The 18,545-nt window shown below is 58.5% G+C and overlaps 2 protein-coding genes and 1 long non-coding RNA gene across 3 annotated transcripts; 2 read left to right on the top strand and 1 right to left on the bottom strand.

The window, feature by feature from the left end:
- The first annotated feature begins 495 nt into the window (after positions 1–495).
- EBP (EBP cholestenol delta-isomerase) lies at positions 496–4,536 on the top strand. Its single transcript, XM_077840644.1, has 5 exons — positions 496–560; positions 758–1,096; positions 1,727–1,763; positions 3,344–3,474; positions 3,743–4,536. Exons 2-5 carry the CDS (start codon positions 781–783, stop codon positions 3,952–3,954), a joined length of 696 nt encoding a protein of 231 aa, XP_077696770.1. The 5' UTR covers positions 496–560; positions 758–780; the 3' UTR covers positions 3,955–4,536.
- Positions 1,923–6,423, bottom strand: LOC144279181 (uncharacterized). The gene is made up of 2 exons (XR_013348655.1): positions 6,123–6,423; positions 1,923–2,611 (listed from the first exon to the last, which is right to left on the bottom strand). It is a non-coding gene; the product is annotated as an uncharacterized LOC144279181 (long non-coding RNA).
- Positions 6,424–6,736: 313 nt separating this feature from the next.
- Positions 6,737–14,401, top strand: TBC1D25 (TBC1 domain family member 25). The gene is made up of 6 exons (XM_077840609.1): positions 6,737–7,090; positions 8,046–8,155; positions 8,815–8,969; positions 9,098–9,222; positions 9,758–9,946; positions 10,403–14,401. The coding sequence occupies exons 1-6, from the start codon at positions 7,013–7,015 to the stop codon at positions 11,822–11,824; spliced, it is 2,079 nt and encodes a 692-aa protein (XP_077696735.1). The 5' UTR covers positions 6,737–7,012; the 3' UTR covers positions 11,825–14,401.
- The last annotated feature ends 4,144 nt before the right edge of the window (positions 14,402–18,545 follow it).

Here is an 18,545-nt window from a genome sequence, read left to right as displayed (position 1 = left end):
ACCCCCTGGGCACAGGCCCCACCCCCTAGACACTGGACCCTACACCTGGGCACAGACCCCGCCCCTTAGAGATGGGCCCCGCCCCTGAGAGACACAATCTCCGCCTCCTGGATATTAGCCCCTCCCCCTCCTCTGGGCCCAGGCCCCCCCCCTGGGCTCAGGTTCCGCCCCCTGGGCCAGGCCCCTCCCATATACGGCCCCTGCCCTCCTCCCTTTAAATCTCGCCTCTGACTGACACCTGTTACCATGGCTACCCCACCCCCGCCCCCTGCTGAGCCCACATCGCCTCAGCCGGCTCCTGGGCCAATCCGCTCCTCGGGAGGGCCCCTCGCGGCCCCGCCCACCAGCGCCCCGGCTTCCCATTGGCCGCGAAGAAAAGGCCCGCGGGCCAACGGGAGGGCGGATCGATCGGTGGAGGCGGCCCCGCCCGCCCGCCGCGGCCAAGGTGCGCGCTCATTGGTCGCGGGGCGGGGCTTAGAGCTGCGGGTGGCCGCCTGGGCGGGCGCCGGGCTCAGTGCGCGGCCAGCGGCGGCGGGTCCTGGGCGGGAGGCGCAGAGCGGGTGAGGGGCTGCCGGGGCGAGCACGCAGGGGGCTGCCGTCACTGACGTACGCGCCCCCCCCCCGGGGGTCCCCGTTCCCAGGCCAGCTGGGGGTGGAGCTGCCCCCCCCTCAAGCCAGTCCGGATCAGAGCCGGCGCCCCCTAGAGAGGAAAGTCCCCGGATCCCCTTCCTGACACCATTCCTCTTCTCTTTTGCAGTGGGAGTCCCTGTCTTGCCTGCCATGGGGCTGGAGGCCGAGCCCCTCGCCGTCGCCCACCCTTACTGGCCCCGCGACCTGGAGATCCGGCGCTACGTCCCCAACGATCGCCCCACCTGGCACAGCCTGTCCTTCCTCTTCTCCGCCTCGGCGGCCCTGCTGACGCTCACCTGGCTGGCCGCCGGCTGGCGGGGCTGGACGGGGGTGCCCATGAGGACCGGGCGCCGCCTGGCCATCTGTTGGTTTGCCATCTGCGGCTTCATCCATGGCGTGATTGAGGGCTGGTTCAGCCTCTACCACACAGAGATACCTGGGGACCAGTCCTTCCTCTCCCAGCTGTGTAAGGCCTGGGAACCAGGACTCCTGGGTTCTTTGGGTGGGGGATGGAGTCTGGTGGGTTAGACTGGGGCTGGGAGCCAGGACTCCTGGTTTTGATCCTTAGTTCTGAGAGGAGAGTGGGGTCTAGTGGTTAGAGCAGAGGGGCTGGGAGCCAGGACTCCTGGGTTCTATCCCCAGCTCTGGGAGGGGAGTGGGATCTAGTATGTCAGAGCAGGGGAGGCTGGGTGTCTGGACTCCTGGGTTCTAGCCCAGCTGAGGGGAGCCCTCACTGGAGCTATTTGCCCGTGTAATGTGAGGAAAGGAAATCTGCTAGACAGGTTACCTGCCCTCCGGGGGAATCCCCTTCCCGAGGGAAGGGATGGGGTCCCGTGAAATTGGATGTCTGGGAGAACTATGGATCCTTGTGGAAACAGCTCTATAGGTTCCACTGCTTGTAGCTGGGATTTTTCTCTCTCAATTCCCAGCCCAAAAACTTTGTGAAAACTGACTGGATTTTAGAATATTTCCTCCCTTGCTTTGAAACCTTCCCCCGTTCCTCCCCACTCCCGCCCCATAACGTTATTAATTCTATTAGTGCTTTTTGACCCAATGAGTGACCGTTTCAGCTGAATCTCCTTGTTTTCGCCTCCAGGGAAGGAGTACGCCAAAGGAGACAGCCGATACGTCATGTGAGTTTTAGCTTTTGGGTGTCCCATTCCCCACCACTTCCCCTTTTCTGATTATCCACCCCCCCCCCCCACACACACACACAATCCACCAGCATCTGCCCAAAATCCACCTGGAAATTTTGGAATGGATTGGATGCAGCCTTCAAAAAAACCATCAGGTATTACATATGCCTGCTTGCTCGGCACAAGCAAACAATATGTGGTTTAATATCACTAAATGCAAATGCATCCCTCCAGGAACAAAGCACACAGGTAATGCGTACAGGATGGGGGGGACTCTGTCTTGACAAAGATTTGAAGGTCATGGAGCACAATTGGCTGAATGGGAGCTCCTGGTGCAATGCTGGGGCCAAAACAGGGATTGTGAGGTGGAGCATAGAGGAGATTTTTCCCCTCTGGATTTGGCCCTGGTGCGTCTGCTGCTGGGATTCGGCGTCCTGTTCTGGTGGCCACATCTCTAGAAGGACATTGATCAATCGGGGAGGCGTCGGAGAAGTGCCATTAGAATGATTCAAGGATTAGAAACCCTGCCTGAGGAATGAGAGACTCCCGGAGCTCCAGCTATTGAGCTGAACAAAGAGACGGCTGAAGGGTGATTTGATCCGGGTCATATCTACGCGGGGAACAAACATTTGATAACAGGCGCTTGATCTAGCAGAGGAAGGTCAAACCCGGGCCGATGGCTCGAAGTCGAAGTGAGACCAATTCCGGGTGATCGCCCCGAGCCTTCGTTGCATTATTCCCAGCAAACGAGGGGCTACGTAACCAGGGCTACTTGCATTCTCCTCGGAGACTAAGAACACGCAGCTCTTCGGAAGCAAACACCTTTCAGCCATAAGGCAAGAACACTGCGGAGAAAACAGCCAAAGAAGCGACACGTAAATTGACCAGAGATCTCCCCGCCTGCAACTCCAACCTGGGGCGGTGTCAGTCTAAAGATTGGACCCCCAATTTCCCGCCCCCCCCGATCTCAGAGCAAAGTTCTGAAGGCTGAGTCTGTGGGGCGGGGGCGGTCTTGCTGTCCCCACCCGCTTCTCCCCCAGACATCCTGGGAATTTAGTTTCCCAGGTCCCAAAAGATCAGCCGGGTTTGCTGCATCGTGTCATGGCCTTTTCACAGCCACGCTGCTTGTGGGTTCATAGATTCGGAGGGCAGAAGGGGCTGTTGTGATCAGCACGTCCGACTTCCCCGATGACAGAGACCAGAGAAACTGTCCTATCACGCCAAGCGCTGCATGGACCCACCCCTGAGAGCAGGGCCCCCCCTCAGCTACTAGATTGGGGTCCCCATCCCTGCACAGCCCTTCCCAGAGCGAGGTCACAGCCCTTGTCATGCTGGGTGCTGCATGGAACCCCCCTCATTGTGCCTGTTACACAGACCCCACCCCCATCAAGATCGAGGCCCCAAAGAACTTCCAGTCTAAATACACCCAGGCAGGACCATTCTCCTCGTGGTACGGCTGGGGAAACCGAGGCCAGTAGGATGTGAGCGGAGAGGCATGGTTGGCTGGGAGGGATGGGAAGTGGGGGCGGGCTTAGAAGTCGGGTTAACCCTTTGGTGCCTCTCTCCCCTGTCTGCAGAGAGGATAACTTCACCGTGTGCATGGAGACCATCACCGCCTGGGCATGGGGGCCGCTGAGCCTCTGGACCGTGCTGGCTTTCCTGCAGCGCCAGCCCCACCGCTATGTCCTGCAGCTGGTGGTGTCACTGGGTAAGGCAGCCGGATGCCTGGGTCCCCTCCCTGGCTTGGGGACGGGAGTGGGGTCCAGTGGTTAGAGCAGGAGGGGCTGGGAGCCAGGACTCCTGGGTTCTTTCCCAGGCTGTGGAATGGCCATGGGGCTGTTGGGAGGAGACCTGAAAGTTCCAGCAGATCAGCTTCATCTTGACCTAGCCTGAACCCCAGATGCTCCCTGATCTTGCCATGACCCTTGGATTCTCCTCAATCTGACCCCTTGACCTTTCTTCCCCACCCACCCCAGGCCAGCTGTATGGCGACGTCCTGTACTTCTACACCGAGTACCGGGAGGGCTTCGCCCACAGTGAGATGTGGCACCCGCTTTACTTCTGGTTCTACTTCGTCTTCATGAACGCCCTGTGGATCATCATCCCCTCCATCCTCCTTCTCGACGCCTGGGGGCACCTGAGTGCTGCCCAGAGGGCGTTGGACGCTGTCAAGGCCAAGAAACACTGATGCTTCTTACCCGCCCCTTGCCACCCAGGGGTGGGGGTATCTGGCACAAAACTGCCCCGGGGGGGGCTGAAGGATGAACGATGCTCAGGGATTGGAGTGTGCAGGACTCCTGGGTTCTCTCCCTGGCTCTGGGAGGGAAGTGGGGTCTAGTGGCCTAGAGTGCGGGCTGGGAGCCAGGACTCCTGGGTTCTCTCCCTGGCTCTGGGAGGCGAGTGGGGTCTAGTGGGCTAGAGCAGGGGCGCTGGGAGCCAGGACGTCTTGGCTCTTTTCCCAGCGTGTGAGCGACATTCCAGTTTCTCCAAGCCGGCTTTACCAGCTGGCCTGGTGGGCAGAGACGGGTGAGCGGGGGGAGGAGATCACTAGCAAGGGTCGGGGAGATATCTGGCTCCCTATGACTTGTTATCCACCACACCCTCCATGTTCCCATAACCAAAGCTCCAATCCTGTCTCTGTGTACCCCCAAAAAGGACCCCCTTTGCCTCCCGATTGCAGGGTCAGGGACGCTGGGACCTCAAGCACCTCTGGTCACAAAACCAATCAGCTTGTTTTAATAAACACATGTATGTATTCCTTTGCCTTCCAGCAGCTGCCCTTGTCTGTCGCTGTCACTCTCTGGGTGGCGCCATGCTGCCAGGACTGGGGGGTTAGGGCTTGGGAGAACCTGGCTGCGGGTGTCTGTTCCCTGCATTGACCCCATTAAGGCTCAGACTTGCAACTGTATTCGGCTGCTTTACTGACCATTTCTCACAGTGGAGACTGGAGTACGGGCACCTTTTGGGCCGGGGTGGGTACCGGGCTGGCTGGGCCCATTGCTCTGATCCATGGGTAAAGCAGGGGTAGCAGCTGCAGCCCCAACATGGGATTCTCAAGCTAGGCAGGGGAACTGTGCAGCTCGCCAGTGGGGCCTAAATGGGTGAGGAGTCTTTCTAGTTTTGCCATCTCCTTGGCTTTGGATGTGGGGTGATTCTGGGAGGAATGAGACTGGCGCGGGAGGAGGCAGGTGTCTCTGCTTGGCCCTGTCTTGTAATCCCAGTACCCTCCTTGCTAGAACCATCATCCCCCTAACCGGAGATCCAATCATCTTTCTCATCTCCCGAAGTCTTATGCCCTGTGTTATGGAGGAGGTCATACCAGTTGATCACGAGGGTCCCTCCTGGGCTGGGATGCTCTGGAGAGGAGATGGAGAGGCCCTGATAAAATAATGACCGGGAACAAGAGAGAGTGGGACCTTCTCCAAGAGGGGGCGAATTCCAAATGGATCAATGGAAATACCTTTTCCCTTAACATGGGATTGTACAGTGCAACTCATTAACCGGTGTCCCATTCCCCCACCCCCCAGCCAGTCAGCCTCCTGCCAGCACCCCCTAGAAGGGAAAGGCCCTCTGCTCCATTCCCTGCCCCCCTGAGCCAGCCAGTCCCCTGCCTGGGACCAGAAGGGAGCTGGCGCCCCCTAGAGGGGAAAGGCCCCATTTCCAATGCAATGTTCACTGGGTTGGGCGTGGTGGGATTCCGCCTGCCCTGCAGGAAAGCCCCGGGCCGTGGAGCCCGTAAAACACCTGACTCTGGGGGACAGCGAATGAACGCAGGGAAGGGGGCAAGGGTCAGAGATTTAACACGTGGCGCAGGGAACCCCAGGAGGCAACTATTGCTCTGGGAAGGAGCCGGTGGGCGCTGTGGCATAGATTCCCCACACCGGCTCTAAGCCCCAGCTTTGAAACAGCCCCTTGGAGGAGCCCCATCAGCGGGCCAGACCCCCAGCCCCAGGGTTACACTCAGCCGGCCGGGGCCTCTAACACCTGTGAGAGACTGAGCCTCTGGCCTCCTGCTTCATCCTGGGAGTCCCCCTGAGCCAGCCGTGCACGGTGCCGGAGGCCTCGGCCAGGATTTGCAGGGACACCGGGCAGGGTTGGTCAGTTCCCGCACGCGGGGGCCCTGGGGTCAGCACAGCGAAACAAGGGGTCCGGCGCCCGCCAGCCCTCCCGGCGGGCAGCGACCCCGGGCTCCATGTCTGGCCTTGTCTCTCCCGCCGTCCCGGGTCTCTGTGTCTCGCCCAAGCCGGCCCCCGCTCGGCCCTTGGTCCAGCTCCTGCCCCCCGCCCGGGCTCCCTGCTCTCGGGGGGCTCCTGGGTTGACGCGGGTCAGTTTCAGCCAGCGCTGAAGTTAGGTCACCTGACACCCCCCCGCGGGGAGCAACGCAAGGCACAGAGGGAAACTGAGGCAGGAGCAGGCAGAAAGGTGCTGGGGAACAGGAGCGGGCGGAGGAGGCCCCGTGGTTGCAGACCCGCCTGTCCCCGCCAAGCCCGCTGCTCCTGCTCCGGCTGCCTCGCTTCAGGGCCGAGCTCGGACCAGAGGTTTGCGGTGGGACCCTCCGGGCTCGGGAGGGATGAATCTCGGCCAGCGCCAGCTGGTGGGGGAAGGAAACATCCGGGTCCCTAGAGCTGCGGGCGGATGTTGTTGTTTTCATCAGTTGGGCGGCTATTTCCGGTTGACGCGGATGTTATTCCCCGTAAATGAAGTAATTCCCGGTGACCCGGATGTTAATTGCCCGGTAAATAAGGTAATTTCCGGTTGACCCGGGTGTTTTCACCGGTTGGGGGGCTATTTCCGGTTGGCTGGGCTGTTGTTTCCACAGCGAGGGGCTTGGCCGGGCAGTTATTGCCTTGGTTACGCGTGACTTCCGATTGACCCGGATGTTGTTTCCCCATGGGTGGGCGGTTATTTCCGGTTGACCCCGGATGAGCTTTCCCGTCCCGCGGCGGGGCAGGGCCCGGCCTCTCCTGTCTCTCTCCCCCCTCCCCCAGCTCTTTAGGAGGGCGATGATGTCAGCGCCTCAGCCGAGGCCTCCAAGCCGGAAGCGGAAGTAGCGGCGGGGTCACGTGGGGCTCCCCACCTGACCTCAACTGCCCGCCCGGCGCGAGCCGGCTTCTACCCGTCGCGGCGCGAGGCTTCCCCCGCCCCCCTCCTCCCTCCAGGGGCGGGGCCGTTACGGTCCCGTCCGGCGCGAGGCTCCTGCCCCCTTCCGCCTCCCCCGCCCCCCGCGGAGCCGGCCGGGGGCCGGGATGGCGGCGGCGGCGGCGGCGGGGGGCGGGGCCCGGGAGGAGGAGGAGGAGCGGGAGGTGGTGCGGGTCCGGGTCAAGGTGAGAGGTCAGGGGGTTACGGCGGGGTCAGGGGTCACGGGGTGGGGGAGCTCTAGGTCCCTCCCCCTATGGGGGCAGGCGGGGGGAGGGGCACCCCCAGAGATCAGTGGGGCCCAGGGAATGGGATCCCCCCTTCAGAGCGTGTGGTGGGGGCAGATCGTGCCAGGGGGGCATCGGGGGAGCCCAGGGCGGGGGCTGGCGAGAGAAGGGGGGGTCGGGATCGAGGTGGGAGCCAGAGCGGAGTCTCCCCCGCCCAACCCCTCACTCCCCCCCCCGGAGAGTTTGGGCCCTTGCCCCGGGTGACCCGACTCGGTGACTGGCCGCCCCTGCCTGGATCCCACTGCCCACCCAGAGGTGGGGAGAGAACCCAGGCATCCTGGCTCCCGGTCCCCCCACTTCCAGCTCTAACCCACCAGCCCCCACTCCCCACCCAGAGCCGGGGAGAGAACCCAGGAGTCCTGCTTCTCCTTGTGCCCTCTATGCCCCCCCGCCCCTTACTGCCCCAGACGAACCCTCCTTGCTGTCACTGACTGGGTCAGAGCCAGAACCGAACGGGGGACGTGACCCAGTGTCCCTTTTCCCTCCTGCATGATCAGACGCCTGCGTCCTGTCCCCCGGCTTTTCTCCGGGGTGGCTGCGTGGAGGCCAGGCGATCTGGCGCGAGGCAGGTGCTAAGGAGGGGGGAAGAAACGCAGAAGATCTCAGACCTCCCACTGCCAGGAAGGAGAGAGGATTTTGTGTGAAAGAGCGCGGCGAAACTGCCCTTCCCCTGTGTCCGCGGATCAGAAACACGGGGGGATCTGTGCAGCGCAGGGGTGTTGGGGCCTTTCCTCTCTAGGGGGCACCGGCTCCCGCTCTGACGCCAGGATGGGGGACTGGCTGGCTCAGGGGGTGGGGAATGGGGCACAGGGCCTGTCCCCCCCAGAAGGCGCTCACTCCAGGCCTGTCTCCCCAGAAGCGTGAGGGGTTCCTGCAGCCCGAGTTCCGCACCTTTGCCGTCGATCCCCAGATCACCTCCCTGGATGTCCTACAGCACATCCTCATCCGTGCCTTCGACCTCAACGGGTGAGTCCTGCCCCAGCCACCGGGGACCTGTGCCCAGTGTGGGATGGGAGTGGGGTCTAGTGGTTAGAGCAGGGGGGAGCTGTGAGCCAGGACTCCTGGGTTCTCTCTCCGGCTCTGGGAGGCGAGAGGGGTCTAGTGGTTACAGCAGGGGGGACGGGGAGCCTGGATTCCTGGGTTCTCTCCCCAGTGCTGCTATTTTTGGGGTTGCCTGGGAGTTAGATCCTGACGTGAGGAAGGAGCTAGTGAAGAATTGGAGGCTGTTGGGAGCCAGAGGGCAAAGGGGATTTGGGGGACAGATGAGCTCATTTGGCCTGAAGAGCTAATGGGGGACCCCGAGAATGGAGGGAAGGCCGGGGAGGCTGGAACGGCTGGTGAAGGACCCCGAGAGAGTAGTGGGGGGTTCTGTTTGGCTGATGAGGGACCCCAACGGGAGGCATCCATGTGGCTGACAGCAAACCCTAAAGGGGCGGGAGAGGTTCTGCACAGCCAATGGTGGCCCTCAAAGGGGTGTGCGTCCTTACAGCCAATGGGAGACCCCAAGGGAGCAGGGGGAGGTTCCGTACAAACGGGGGACCCCGAGAGGTGCTGGGAGGGGGAACACTGTGGATGGGTGCTGTTGTCCTGTGTGCGTTGGAGGCGATCACCTCCCCCTCACTCAGGAAGAAGAACTTTGGGATCAGCTACCTGGGCCAGGAGAAGCAGGGCCAGGAGACGTACCTGTCGCTGCTGTCGGACTGGGACCTGGCCACGGCCTTCGCCAGCGCCTCCAAGCCCTACCTCCAGCTCCTTGTAGACATCAAGCCTTCGGAAGACAGTGAGTCACTGAGGCAGGGCTAGGGACCAGAGGTCCTGGCTGCCAGCCCCCGTGCTCTAACTGCCAGACCCCACTTCCTCCCAGAGCCGGGAACAGAACCTGCTAACTGCCATGTGCTGCTCTCTCAGGCCCCCTGCTGGAGGACTGGGACATCATCAGCCCCAAAGACGTCATCAGCACTGACCTGCTGCTGGTGGAGAAGCGGTCTCTGGCGGCGGCTGCCCTGCCTTTCACCCAATCCATCATCTCCCAGGTGGGTCCAGAGCGGGACGGGAGGGGGGTGCTTCAGCTAGGAAGCACGCTAAGCTATATGGGTGGAACAGGGTTCAGAAGAGAACCCAGGAGTCCTGGTTCCCATCCACCCAGCTCTAACGCAGCAGACCCCGCTCCCCTCCCAGAGCCAGCGGTAGAACCCAGGAGTCCTGCCGCCCGCTCTCCTGCTCTAACCCACTAGACCCCACTCCCCTCCAATTGCCAGAGATACAACCCAGGAGTTCTGGCTCTCAGCCCCCCAGCTCTAACCCACTAGACCCCACTCCTCCCAGAGCCAGCGGTAGAACCCTGACTCCCGCTCTCCTGCATGCTCTTTCTGATAGCTGGTCACAGCTGTGTTGTCCCAGTGCTAGGATCATCATGGCCGAATGAAGTCTCCTACTGCCTTGACCTCCCCTTCCTGCTCCCATGCCTCAGTTTCCCCCCATACAGTGGGGAGGATCCTGCCCGCCCCCAGCGTCCGCCATGCCTTGCTCTGAGCTGGCCTCAGTCAGTGACACCGTCTCTCTGCCTAGGTGGGCCGGACGCTGTCGAAGGTCCAGCAGGCTCTTAGCTGGTCCTACGGGGAGGATGTGAAGCCATTCAAACCGCCGCTGAGCGACTCCGAGTTCCACACCTACCTGAACCACGAGGGGCAGCTGAGCCGGCCGGAGGAGCTGCGGCTGCGCATCTACCACGGCGGCGTGGAGCCCTCGCTGCGGAAAGTGAGTCTCTGGGGAGAGGGGCCGGGAGCCAGGACTCCTGGGTTCTCTCCCCGACTCTGGGAGAGGAGTGGGGGCTAGTAGTTAGAGCAGAGGAGCTGGGTGCCAGGACTCCTGGGTTCTCTCCCTGGCTCTGGGAGGGGAGTGGGGTGGGGTCTAGTGGTTAGAACGGGGGGGGCTGGGAGCCAGGACTCCTGGGTTCTCTCTCTGGCTCTGGGAGATATCAGGGGTAGTGGAGATGGGATGTCAGGGGGTGCTTAGCCATGGTGGAGAGATGTGGGGGTGTGTGGGGAAAAAGGGGCATGCAGCATGGCAGGCTGAGAAGCTGTTGGGTATGTGGGCCAATGCCTGGCGCTGCCCCCCAAGTCGCGGTGGGAAGATGGGAGAGGCAGCGAGGTGGGACGATGGGGGGACGTGGGAAGACGCTGGACATTGAGGCTCCTCTCTCTGCCCCACCAGGTGGTGTGGCGCTATCTGCTGAACGTCTACCCGGACGGGCTGACAGGCCAGGAGCGCATGAATTACATGAAGCACAAGACGCGGGAGTACGACCAGCTGAAGGGCCAGTGGGCGGAGCGGGCCAGCCCCGAAGACCTGGACTTCATCCGCAGCAACGTCCTCAAGGATGTTCTCCGCACAGACCGCACCCACCCCTACTACGCCGGCTCGGAGGACAACCCGCACCTGACCGCCCTTCACGACCTGCTGACCACCTACGCCGTCACCCACCCGCAGATCTCCTACTGCCAGGGCATGAGTGACATCGCCTCACCCATCCTGGCCGTCATGGACAACGAGGCCCACGCCTTCATCTGCTTCTGCGGCATCATGAAGCGCCTGGAAGGCAACTTCCAGGTGGACGGCGAGGTGATGTCCCTCAAGTTCTCCCACCTCAAGCTCCTCCTCCAGTACTCGGATCCCGAGTTCTACGCCTACCTCCTCTCCCGGGGCGCTGACGACTTCTTCTTCTGCTACCGCTGGCTGCTGCTGGAGCTGAAACGGGAGTTTGCCTTTGAGGATGCCTTGCGGATGCTGGAGATAACCTGGAGCTCCTTGCCGCCAGATCCTCCAGAGAAGGAGGTGGAGCTAGTGGGGCCGCCGGCCAGGCTTAGCGAGAGGGGCCAGCCTGTCCGCCAACGCCACATGCTGCGGCCCACCTGTAGCTTCGAAGCGACTGGGGACCAGCCTTGCTTGGAGGAGCCCAGAGCCCGGCCCTCCTTGGAGGAGCCTGGAGCCCTGCCTTGTCTGGAGCAGAAGACCTTATTGAAGCAATCCAGCTTTGGAGAATTCAAGTACTACAGTGCTCTTGAGGACAGCTCCGAGGAAGAGCCTTCACTTAGATCCCAGCGCTCGATGGAGGAAGAAGAGGACTTCTGCAGTGAGCAGGACTCCTTGCTCCAACTACCAGCCATGACCAAGTCTTTCTCTGCCCCATCCCTCCGGCCCCTGACCCCACCCACACCCTCCCAAGACTCCACCTCCTCCCCCTCACTCCTCCCCGGCAGTGAGAAGAACGAGAGCCTGCCGGAGGAGAAGGGAGATTTGTCAGGTGACACGCCATCCTCTCCACCCAGCAGCCCCCTCCCCGCCACCCCATCCCCTGCCGCGGTGAGCTTGCCTCCACCGCAGGAGTTCGGCAAAGGCAACCCCTTCATGCTCTTCCTCTGCCTGGCCATCCTGCTGGAGCACCGGGACCACATCATGAAGAACAACATGGACTACAACGAGCTGGCCATGCACTTTGACCGCCTGGTGCGCCGGCACAATCTGGCCAAGGTGCTGCACCGGGCCAAAGCCCTCTTCGCTGACTACCTGCAGTCCGAGGTCTGGGACTCCGAGGAGGGGGACGAGGCGGCCGCAGAGTCCCCAGCCGTCTCTTGACCACCACCCCCCGGGGTTCAGATCCCCCCACAACTCTCCCGCCACTTTCTGCTCCGGTGGCCTCCTTGAGACCCGTCACAGGTCAACCAGGAGGGACTCCTTGCTCTGGATCCTCTCTGTTTCCTCCTGGATCTAATGATCTCCTTGGAAGAGCCTTCATGGACCAACCAGGATCTCTGCCTGCTGTGAGATCCCTTCCATCCATCCCCCTGCAGATCTAGTGATCTCCCTGGAACATTCTTCATGCACCAACCAGGATCTGCCCTTTCCACTGGCATCCTCTCTAATTTCAATTATCTCCTTGGAAGATCTATCAGAGACCAAATAGAATATCTCCCACCCTGTTAGATCCCCTAGAAACCCCCCCTTCCCTCCCCAGATTTAATGATCTCCTTGGAAGATCCTTCATGGACCTACCAGGATCTGGCCTTCCCAGTGGGATCCCCTCCAACCATCCCCTTCTGACTCTGGTGATCTTTTTGGAGGATCCATCCCCTTGGAAGATTCTTCAGAGACCCAACCAGGATCGGCCACTCGGACTCCTGTGCCTTTTTCTTTTATGTGCATTAGTGGATCCGGGTTTTGGTTTCCTTCCCCGCTCCGGCCGCAGCCTCTGACGGTGTCGCTGCCCAAAGCTGGGGAGCACTCCCAGTTCCCCTCCCCAGATACTCAGATACTACGTCGAGCGCTAAGATTCTTGACCGCTGGGATGTTTATGTGCTCTTTTCTGTTCTGCTTTGGATCCTCTTTTCACTGACCCAGAACCAAGTTGCCCAGTCGTGGTATATTTCCTCCTCCAATGAAGAGATCCAGTGGAATTTATTTCACGCTTTGGAGGAAGACCAGACGTCCGCTCCCATGATGCAGATGGGCAAGAATCTGGGATCCTAGATGATCAAACAACATGTGATCTCTGCTGGCTTGCCATTTTCATTCATTAGCCGTTTCCCTGGGCAAACGGATCCCAGTGGCTCCCCAGATTTGCTTGGATGTAAAACTAACCAGAGATCTTGGATCAGCCGAGCCTTTCAGTTTCTGGTTTTAACGAGAGAGCAGCTGTTGACAGGATAGAGGCAAGACCTGCCCGCATGGGGATTGACTTCTGGGGCAGGATCCATATTGGTGGGGAGAGGGGCGGGGTGGAGGGTCCACAAACAAAACCATTTCTGTTGATTGCTATGCATTAGCGTCCCTGCGGCGGGTTGGCTCTGCCGTGCACAGAAGCCACGTCTCTTGACAGTCCTCAGCAGGACGCGAGATCTGCTGATGGACTGTCCAGAAGCGGGTTCTGATGTCAGTCTGGAGCTTCTCTGGACGCTGCCGAGATCGGAGTCTCCCTCGTTTCTATGACATGGGCTCGGAAGCGGATCTGGGAATTTCTCCTGCTGACGAAGGCGTCTTCCGAACAATCCTCTTTTCCCTTCGCCTGGAGGAGAGCAGGGTGATCAGCTGGGATCCAGCCCCTGATGCCTTTTTGGTTCAGTGGCATTCTTCTGCTTTGGCCTTATCTTCGTTCAGAGACCCACCCCCCTACATCAGTGTCTGTGTTGGATTGCCTGGCTCAAGTCAGCTATGGATATTTTCCCCCTCCAGATACCTGTCCCTCCCTGTCGTCCCAGATCCGGGCTCTTTGTACGAAGTCTGATATGAATCCCTTAAGGCAGCTACGTGGGGTTTAGAGTCTCTAAGGCAGACGAAGCAGAGAGCTGGCTGTGCCGTGGCAGAGAAGGGGATTTACTGTAGGTCCTATTGGAAAAATAGACATCAAAGCTTTGAAAGGGGAAACTCGTGCCTGCTCCAGTCCCTGTAGGGAAGCAGCCTGGCCACTAGGGGTCACTGATAACTCAACGTACCAGAAATCAACGCACCGCTGGTCTTTGCAGATCTGAGTTCCTTACCCCAGGAAGGCTCTGGGTTGTGAGATATCCCAGGATCTAGGCAGGGATGGGGAGAGGAACCGGACGTCCCCGTGGTGTCGGTTCCGGGGGGGATCTTCCTGGTGATCTGTGGGATCGCCAGAGAATTGGTACATAGCTCTGTTGCTGGAGGGACCAACAGGCAGAGGCCGGATTGGCAGGAGTCTCTGTGGGGGTGTATCCGGCATGCGGAAGGTCCCGATCTTGGGTGTGGACGGAGATTGGCCTGCCCAGAACCTGCACTAGTGGGGCCCCTGTCCCCACCCAGAGCTCCTCCGAACCTTCCCCCCTCCCCCAAACTTGCCATGCCTGGGGAGGGAGATTGATTAGGACTCAGTGTTGTAACTGATCATCTGTGGCAGCAAATGATGCTTATCTGGGCTGATGGAGTAGGCTGATGCACAGGGGGCTGTCAGCCGGGGGGCACAGATGGGGGGACTGGCCCTTCCCACCAGGTTAGCGTCCATGTCAATTACAACCCACAGCTAGTGAATTCTAGCAGTCCTGCCCTAGTCAGTGTCACACCCCTTGGCTGGCCCAGCTGTAACTGACTAGCCACAGGAGCAGTCTTGCACCCTGGGCTCGCCTGCGTCCCATTAGGTCCGACTGGCCCCAGAGCTCTGTGGATCGAGACTTGAGTGGCCTCTGCTAATGGCCATTTGCCTCCTTGAGATCAAGGTTTGGTGACTTGAATCCCCGGCGCTCGCCCTTGATTGCACTCGACGAGATTTTAAAATTTGACCCACGTTGGTATCTTCTCGCCTTCGGCTACCTCCAAAAAGCAGTGGCTTTAAAACACCACATTCTTCCTTGCTCTGTGGGCCCTTCCCTCATCCTGGCAGGGAGCCGGACGCACTTACAGGGAAGGGAGCCAGCTGGGCTCTAACCTGGATCGCATGTTGGCCAAATCTTAAAATCAGGTTCCAGATCTTCCAGCGGGAGCGAGGGGCAGGGGTTAGTGGCTATAGGGCTGCTAGGCAGCAGTGAGGCTCTGCCCAGGGGGTCGCTCCTCAGATCCAGGGGCCTTTGCCCCCACCCATCTGTTGTTGGCCCCCGCGTCTTGCCGACGCAGGGAAGGTGCCTGCCTCCGGTGTCCAGCAGAACGGACGCAGCTCCTGCTCCCCCTGCAGCCCATTGCAGGAGCGTGCATTGGGCTGACCCCAGCGGGTGGCATGCTCCTTGATAGCCCATCGGGGGTGGTAACGATCACTCATCCACCCTTCCTGCACCCCCCGGGGCGGCCCCACAATGGCTTAGCCCCGAACAAATACACACAAAGCCCTGCCCTGCTACTTTGGGGCTAGATCAGAACCGCCCCAGCGGGATGCTTCCTCCAGAGCTCCCAGCCTGAGGAAACAAGCCGCCGGTGTGTCTCCAACAACTCCGGTTATTTGTGCCGCTTCCTTTGAACGGGCAGGGGGTTCTGGACTTCACCACCGGAGGAGGGTCAAACTTGAATCTCATGGACACTCGCGTCCTTAAAACACCTCCATCCCTATTGCCAAGATTAGGATCTTCTGATCGCAGACAAGAAATGGGGAGTGTCTTTTCCAAACCTGGCCAGAAACCAGGCCCTCGAACGAGCCCTCAGCGTCTGTTCCCAGCCGTTCCCGGCAAAAGCGAGCAAGACTTGGCAGGATCGCTCATCACCTTCCATTTTGTCTTTCCCCACCCTCTCCTTGCTCTAGATTTAAATGATGCAAACCCCCAGTAGGGGATCCAAAGTTACTATCTGACTTGCCCATTAACCTGCTGGTGATACCACCTAATCTGAAAGGGTGCAAGGAGGAACAATGTTTTCCTCTGTGAGTTAGAAAGTGCTCAAAGACCAGATCTGCAAGTGAGGAAGTCAACAACGTGATGCTGATTTCCACCAGCTGAGGATCCGGGGCCTATTCTTGCGTCTAGTCCATTGCATTTTTGCATGTAGTCAGTTTCAGCCTCAGACTGAAATACAGTTTGGTCTGCAAGTAGTTCCACCCTACCCCTCGGGGCTCAAATCGCTCTAGGCTGGGCTTGCAGATCCAGCATCTATTTGCCGGATGAGAGGCTAGTTTGGGGGTGTTCTTTTGTAAACAGGAAATTGGGGTTGTGAAACTGCAAAGAATGATTACTGTGACTGATGCTGAGGTAACTGCTTTGGGCTTGATTGGAAACTGAGCCGATTCTGATTTGCCTCTAATCAAAGGGGATTAATCTTAGCAGCAACACCGAGAGGGGGTGCTTGCTCTTGGAGGAGGATTTTTGCCGAAGAGGTCAGGAGGGGCAGGTTGCTACCGTCTCGGGCCCAGGCCCTGGAAGGTATTCAGGTGCTAAGCTCAATACCAAAATCAGAACCAGCATGTCTAAAGGTCTCCAAGTCTAAATAAGAGCTAGATTTTCCCCAGAGATCAACACCCGACCTGCTCAGCTCTCTGGAGAAATTGCAGCTCTTTAAACTTTGCCTTTGATGCATCAAAAAAAAAAAAAAGTCTTTAAATCTCCTATATGCTCCAAGGAAGTTAGTTGTCTTTGAGTCTCCGCCAATGGCCGAGGCTCCAGGGGCAGGCTCGGCGTGCCATTCCATTCCACTTGGAATCTTCCATCGTCTGTTTCCCTGGATTTAAATGACATTAAGGACTGCAGGTGGAAATTTTCAAATCCGGATCAAGCTGCGCTTTGCCTGAAAGCTGGTTCTTTTACATCCCTGGGGCTGCCTTTCAATCTGGATCAACTGGGCTTAGGTGAAAGCTACGAAGCTGTTTCTGGCAGTTTCAGCTGGGAGACTGCCAAGGCTGTGGGTTTCTTGGGAGTGACGGAGGATAGTTTACCAAGTGACTGAAAGACACTCTAACACCCACTCCTGTCTCCCCCAAATCCATTGGGTTGTAACTGGTGATGGCTTTATATTCTCTGACACCTGGGATAGTTTTATCCTATTTAGGCATCATCCTGAGACATTTTCCAAACCCAGGCTGAGATCTCCTGTTCGTTTGTGGGTCTCCAGATGCCAACATTTCCCCCAGATCTTGTTTCTTCTCACACATTGGATTCACCTTGCCTAAGAGCCTGGTACATCTCCTTTGGAAACTGGGCCAAATTCATCTTAGAGAGAGGGAGGTTGGTTTGATTTGAAAACACCCTATGCTTAGTAGGAAACACAGCTGCTGTAAAGTCTTTGCTCCACCAAAGTCAATAGAATTAGGACTGTTTGTGCTCTGACTGTCGGCTCAGAGACGGCCAGAGGGAATTGGGCCCAATCTGTTTTTCTACTCCCCTCGGTTAGGTTGGTGACACTTGAGATCGCTAAACCTGAAGGAATTTTGAATTGATCCAGTTTCCATGAAGTGGTATTTCTCTTTGGGTCAACAGGTCCTGGTTAATTTCACTCCTTTGCCTAGACAGTTTCACCTGCTGAGCTGGCAAACTTCCGGGCAAAAATCCCCATTTTAAAAATCAATCCAAGGAAATGTTGATTTTTTTTTTTCCTTAAAAATCCTTGGGGATCACAGTACTTAACCTCTGAGACAGATCCTAGCGCCCCATGTGCTGGGAAATCAGATCTCCAGGTATTTTGCAGTGGGTGTTCAAATTAGCAGCTGGAAATCTCATCTGTCATTAACTGCAGGATGATGTGAGCCACCCAACTCATCAGAGCCCCTCTCCCTTTCGCAATCTGACTGATTTTTGAACTGGATCAACCCCAAATTCTTTAGTGAAGCTTCCAAAAATTCCAGCGGTGTTTGCGGCCTCGCTGTGCTGTGATAGTGTTATCGTAGGGCCTAATGTATCTTTGGGAGGTAATCAAAGTCCTTCCGCTTCCTGGCTTTGTGAGCGGGGCCCTGTCCAAACTCCAGGTCTGCTGCTGAAATCCAGTTGCCTGTTTGATCTCTTGCTAAGTGTGAGAGAAGGGGCTTTGTAGATGAGAAGCAGAAGCCAATGGTGCTGAGTTGTGAATATTATTTTTGGTATTCAGCCTTTCCTTATTTTGTGCTGCTTTATTTGTTTTGCCAACCTTCTGTGCTGTTAAGTTTATTTACCCAGCCAGGCTGTTTAAACAGGACAATGGTTTTGAAACAAAGGTGAAACTCACACGGGTGGTGCTGAAATTGACCAGCTGGAGTCTTATCACACGCTTTGCTTACTTCAGGCCCATGCGGGGCAAAGATCTGTGACCCCTTTGAAAAAGAAAAGAAGCCCTTGCCCCAGAAATTGACTGAGCAACTTTTCCTGGCTATGGACTCTCTAAAAATTGCAGTGGATTCTGGGAGGAAGGCTGGGGGAGCCGCCAAGGGAGTGGACGCAGCCAGTTAATAACACTGCCTTAGGTGGATCAGGGCGTCGCTTTCAACACCCGCGTGCCAGGACAGAAATCCAGACGGCCACGCCTCCAAGTGCGGCTGGCAAGCTCCGTCCGAGAGCAAGGACTGTGCGTGGCTGGCACAGGGCAAGGTGGATTGTGCGCCTCCCCCCACCAGCCATCAGTGGCTATTCTGGATTCCTCTGGGTGAAAGCCCGAGGAGTTGGATTCTGCTACCGTTAAAGGCCAAGCTCCTGGATCTCTTCCCCCTTCAGGCTGCCAGTAATTCGATCTATTTCTGCCTCCTAAGCAGCTGGGCCTGACCCTTATTCTCTAACCGATCAAGGAACCACATAGAGCTAAAGCCGTGGCAGAGGGCGGCCGGGACATTGGTGTAGTGACAAGGGGACCCGTCCCTGGTCAGGCTGGGTTTCTAGCCTCTGGTGCAGCCCAGCTGTTCCATCCCCTGTATATATTCTCTGTACAGTTGACGACCCTAATATGTTTCTAAACCCCCGCGCCCAAA

This window comes from Eretmochelys imbricata, chromosome 23 (genome assembly GCF_965152235.1).
Source record: "Eretmochelys imbricata isolate rEreImb1 chromosome 23, rEreImb1.hap1, whole genome shotgun sequence".
Lineage (NCBI taxonomy): Eukaryota > Metazoa > Chordata > Testudines > Cheloniidae > Eretmochelys > Eretmochelys imbricata.
The sequence above is the reverse complement of the archived record's forward strand: the minus strand, read 5'-3'. Positions and strand labels throughout refer to the sequence as shown.

Excerpts from the sequence above, each read along its gene's own strand:
- TBC1D25 (XM_077840609.1), top strand. The coding sequence starts at position 7,013 with ATGGCGGCGGCGGCGGCGGCGGGGGGCGGGGCCCGGGAGGAGGAGGAG. Across the intron at positions 9,223-9,757 it reads CCCAATCCATCATCTCCCAG|GTGGGCCGGACGCTGTCGAA; the intron begins GTGGGTCCAGAG and ends CTCTCTGCCTAG. Across the intron at positions 9,947-10,402 it reads TGGAGCCCTCGCTGCGGAAA|GTGGTGTGGCGCTATCTGCT; the intron begins GTGAGTCTCTGG and ends CTGCCCCACCAG.
- EBP (XM_077840644.1), top strand. The coding sequence starts at position 781 with ATGGGGCTGGAGGCCGAGCCCCTCGCCGTCGCCCACCCTTACTGGCCC. Across the intron at positions 1,097-1,726 it reads GTCCTTCCTCTCCCAGCTGT|GGAAGGAGTACGCCAAAGGA; the intron begins GTAAGGCCTGGG and ends TTTCGCCTCCAG. Across the intron at positions 1,764-3,343 it reads GGAGACAGCCGATACGTCAT|AGAGGATAACTTCACCGTGT; the intron begins GTGAGTTTTAGC and ends CCCTGTCTGCAG.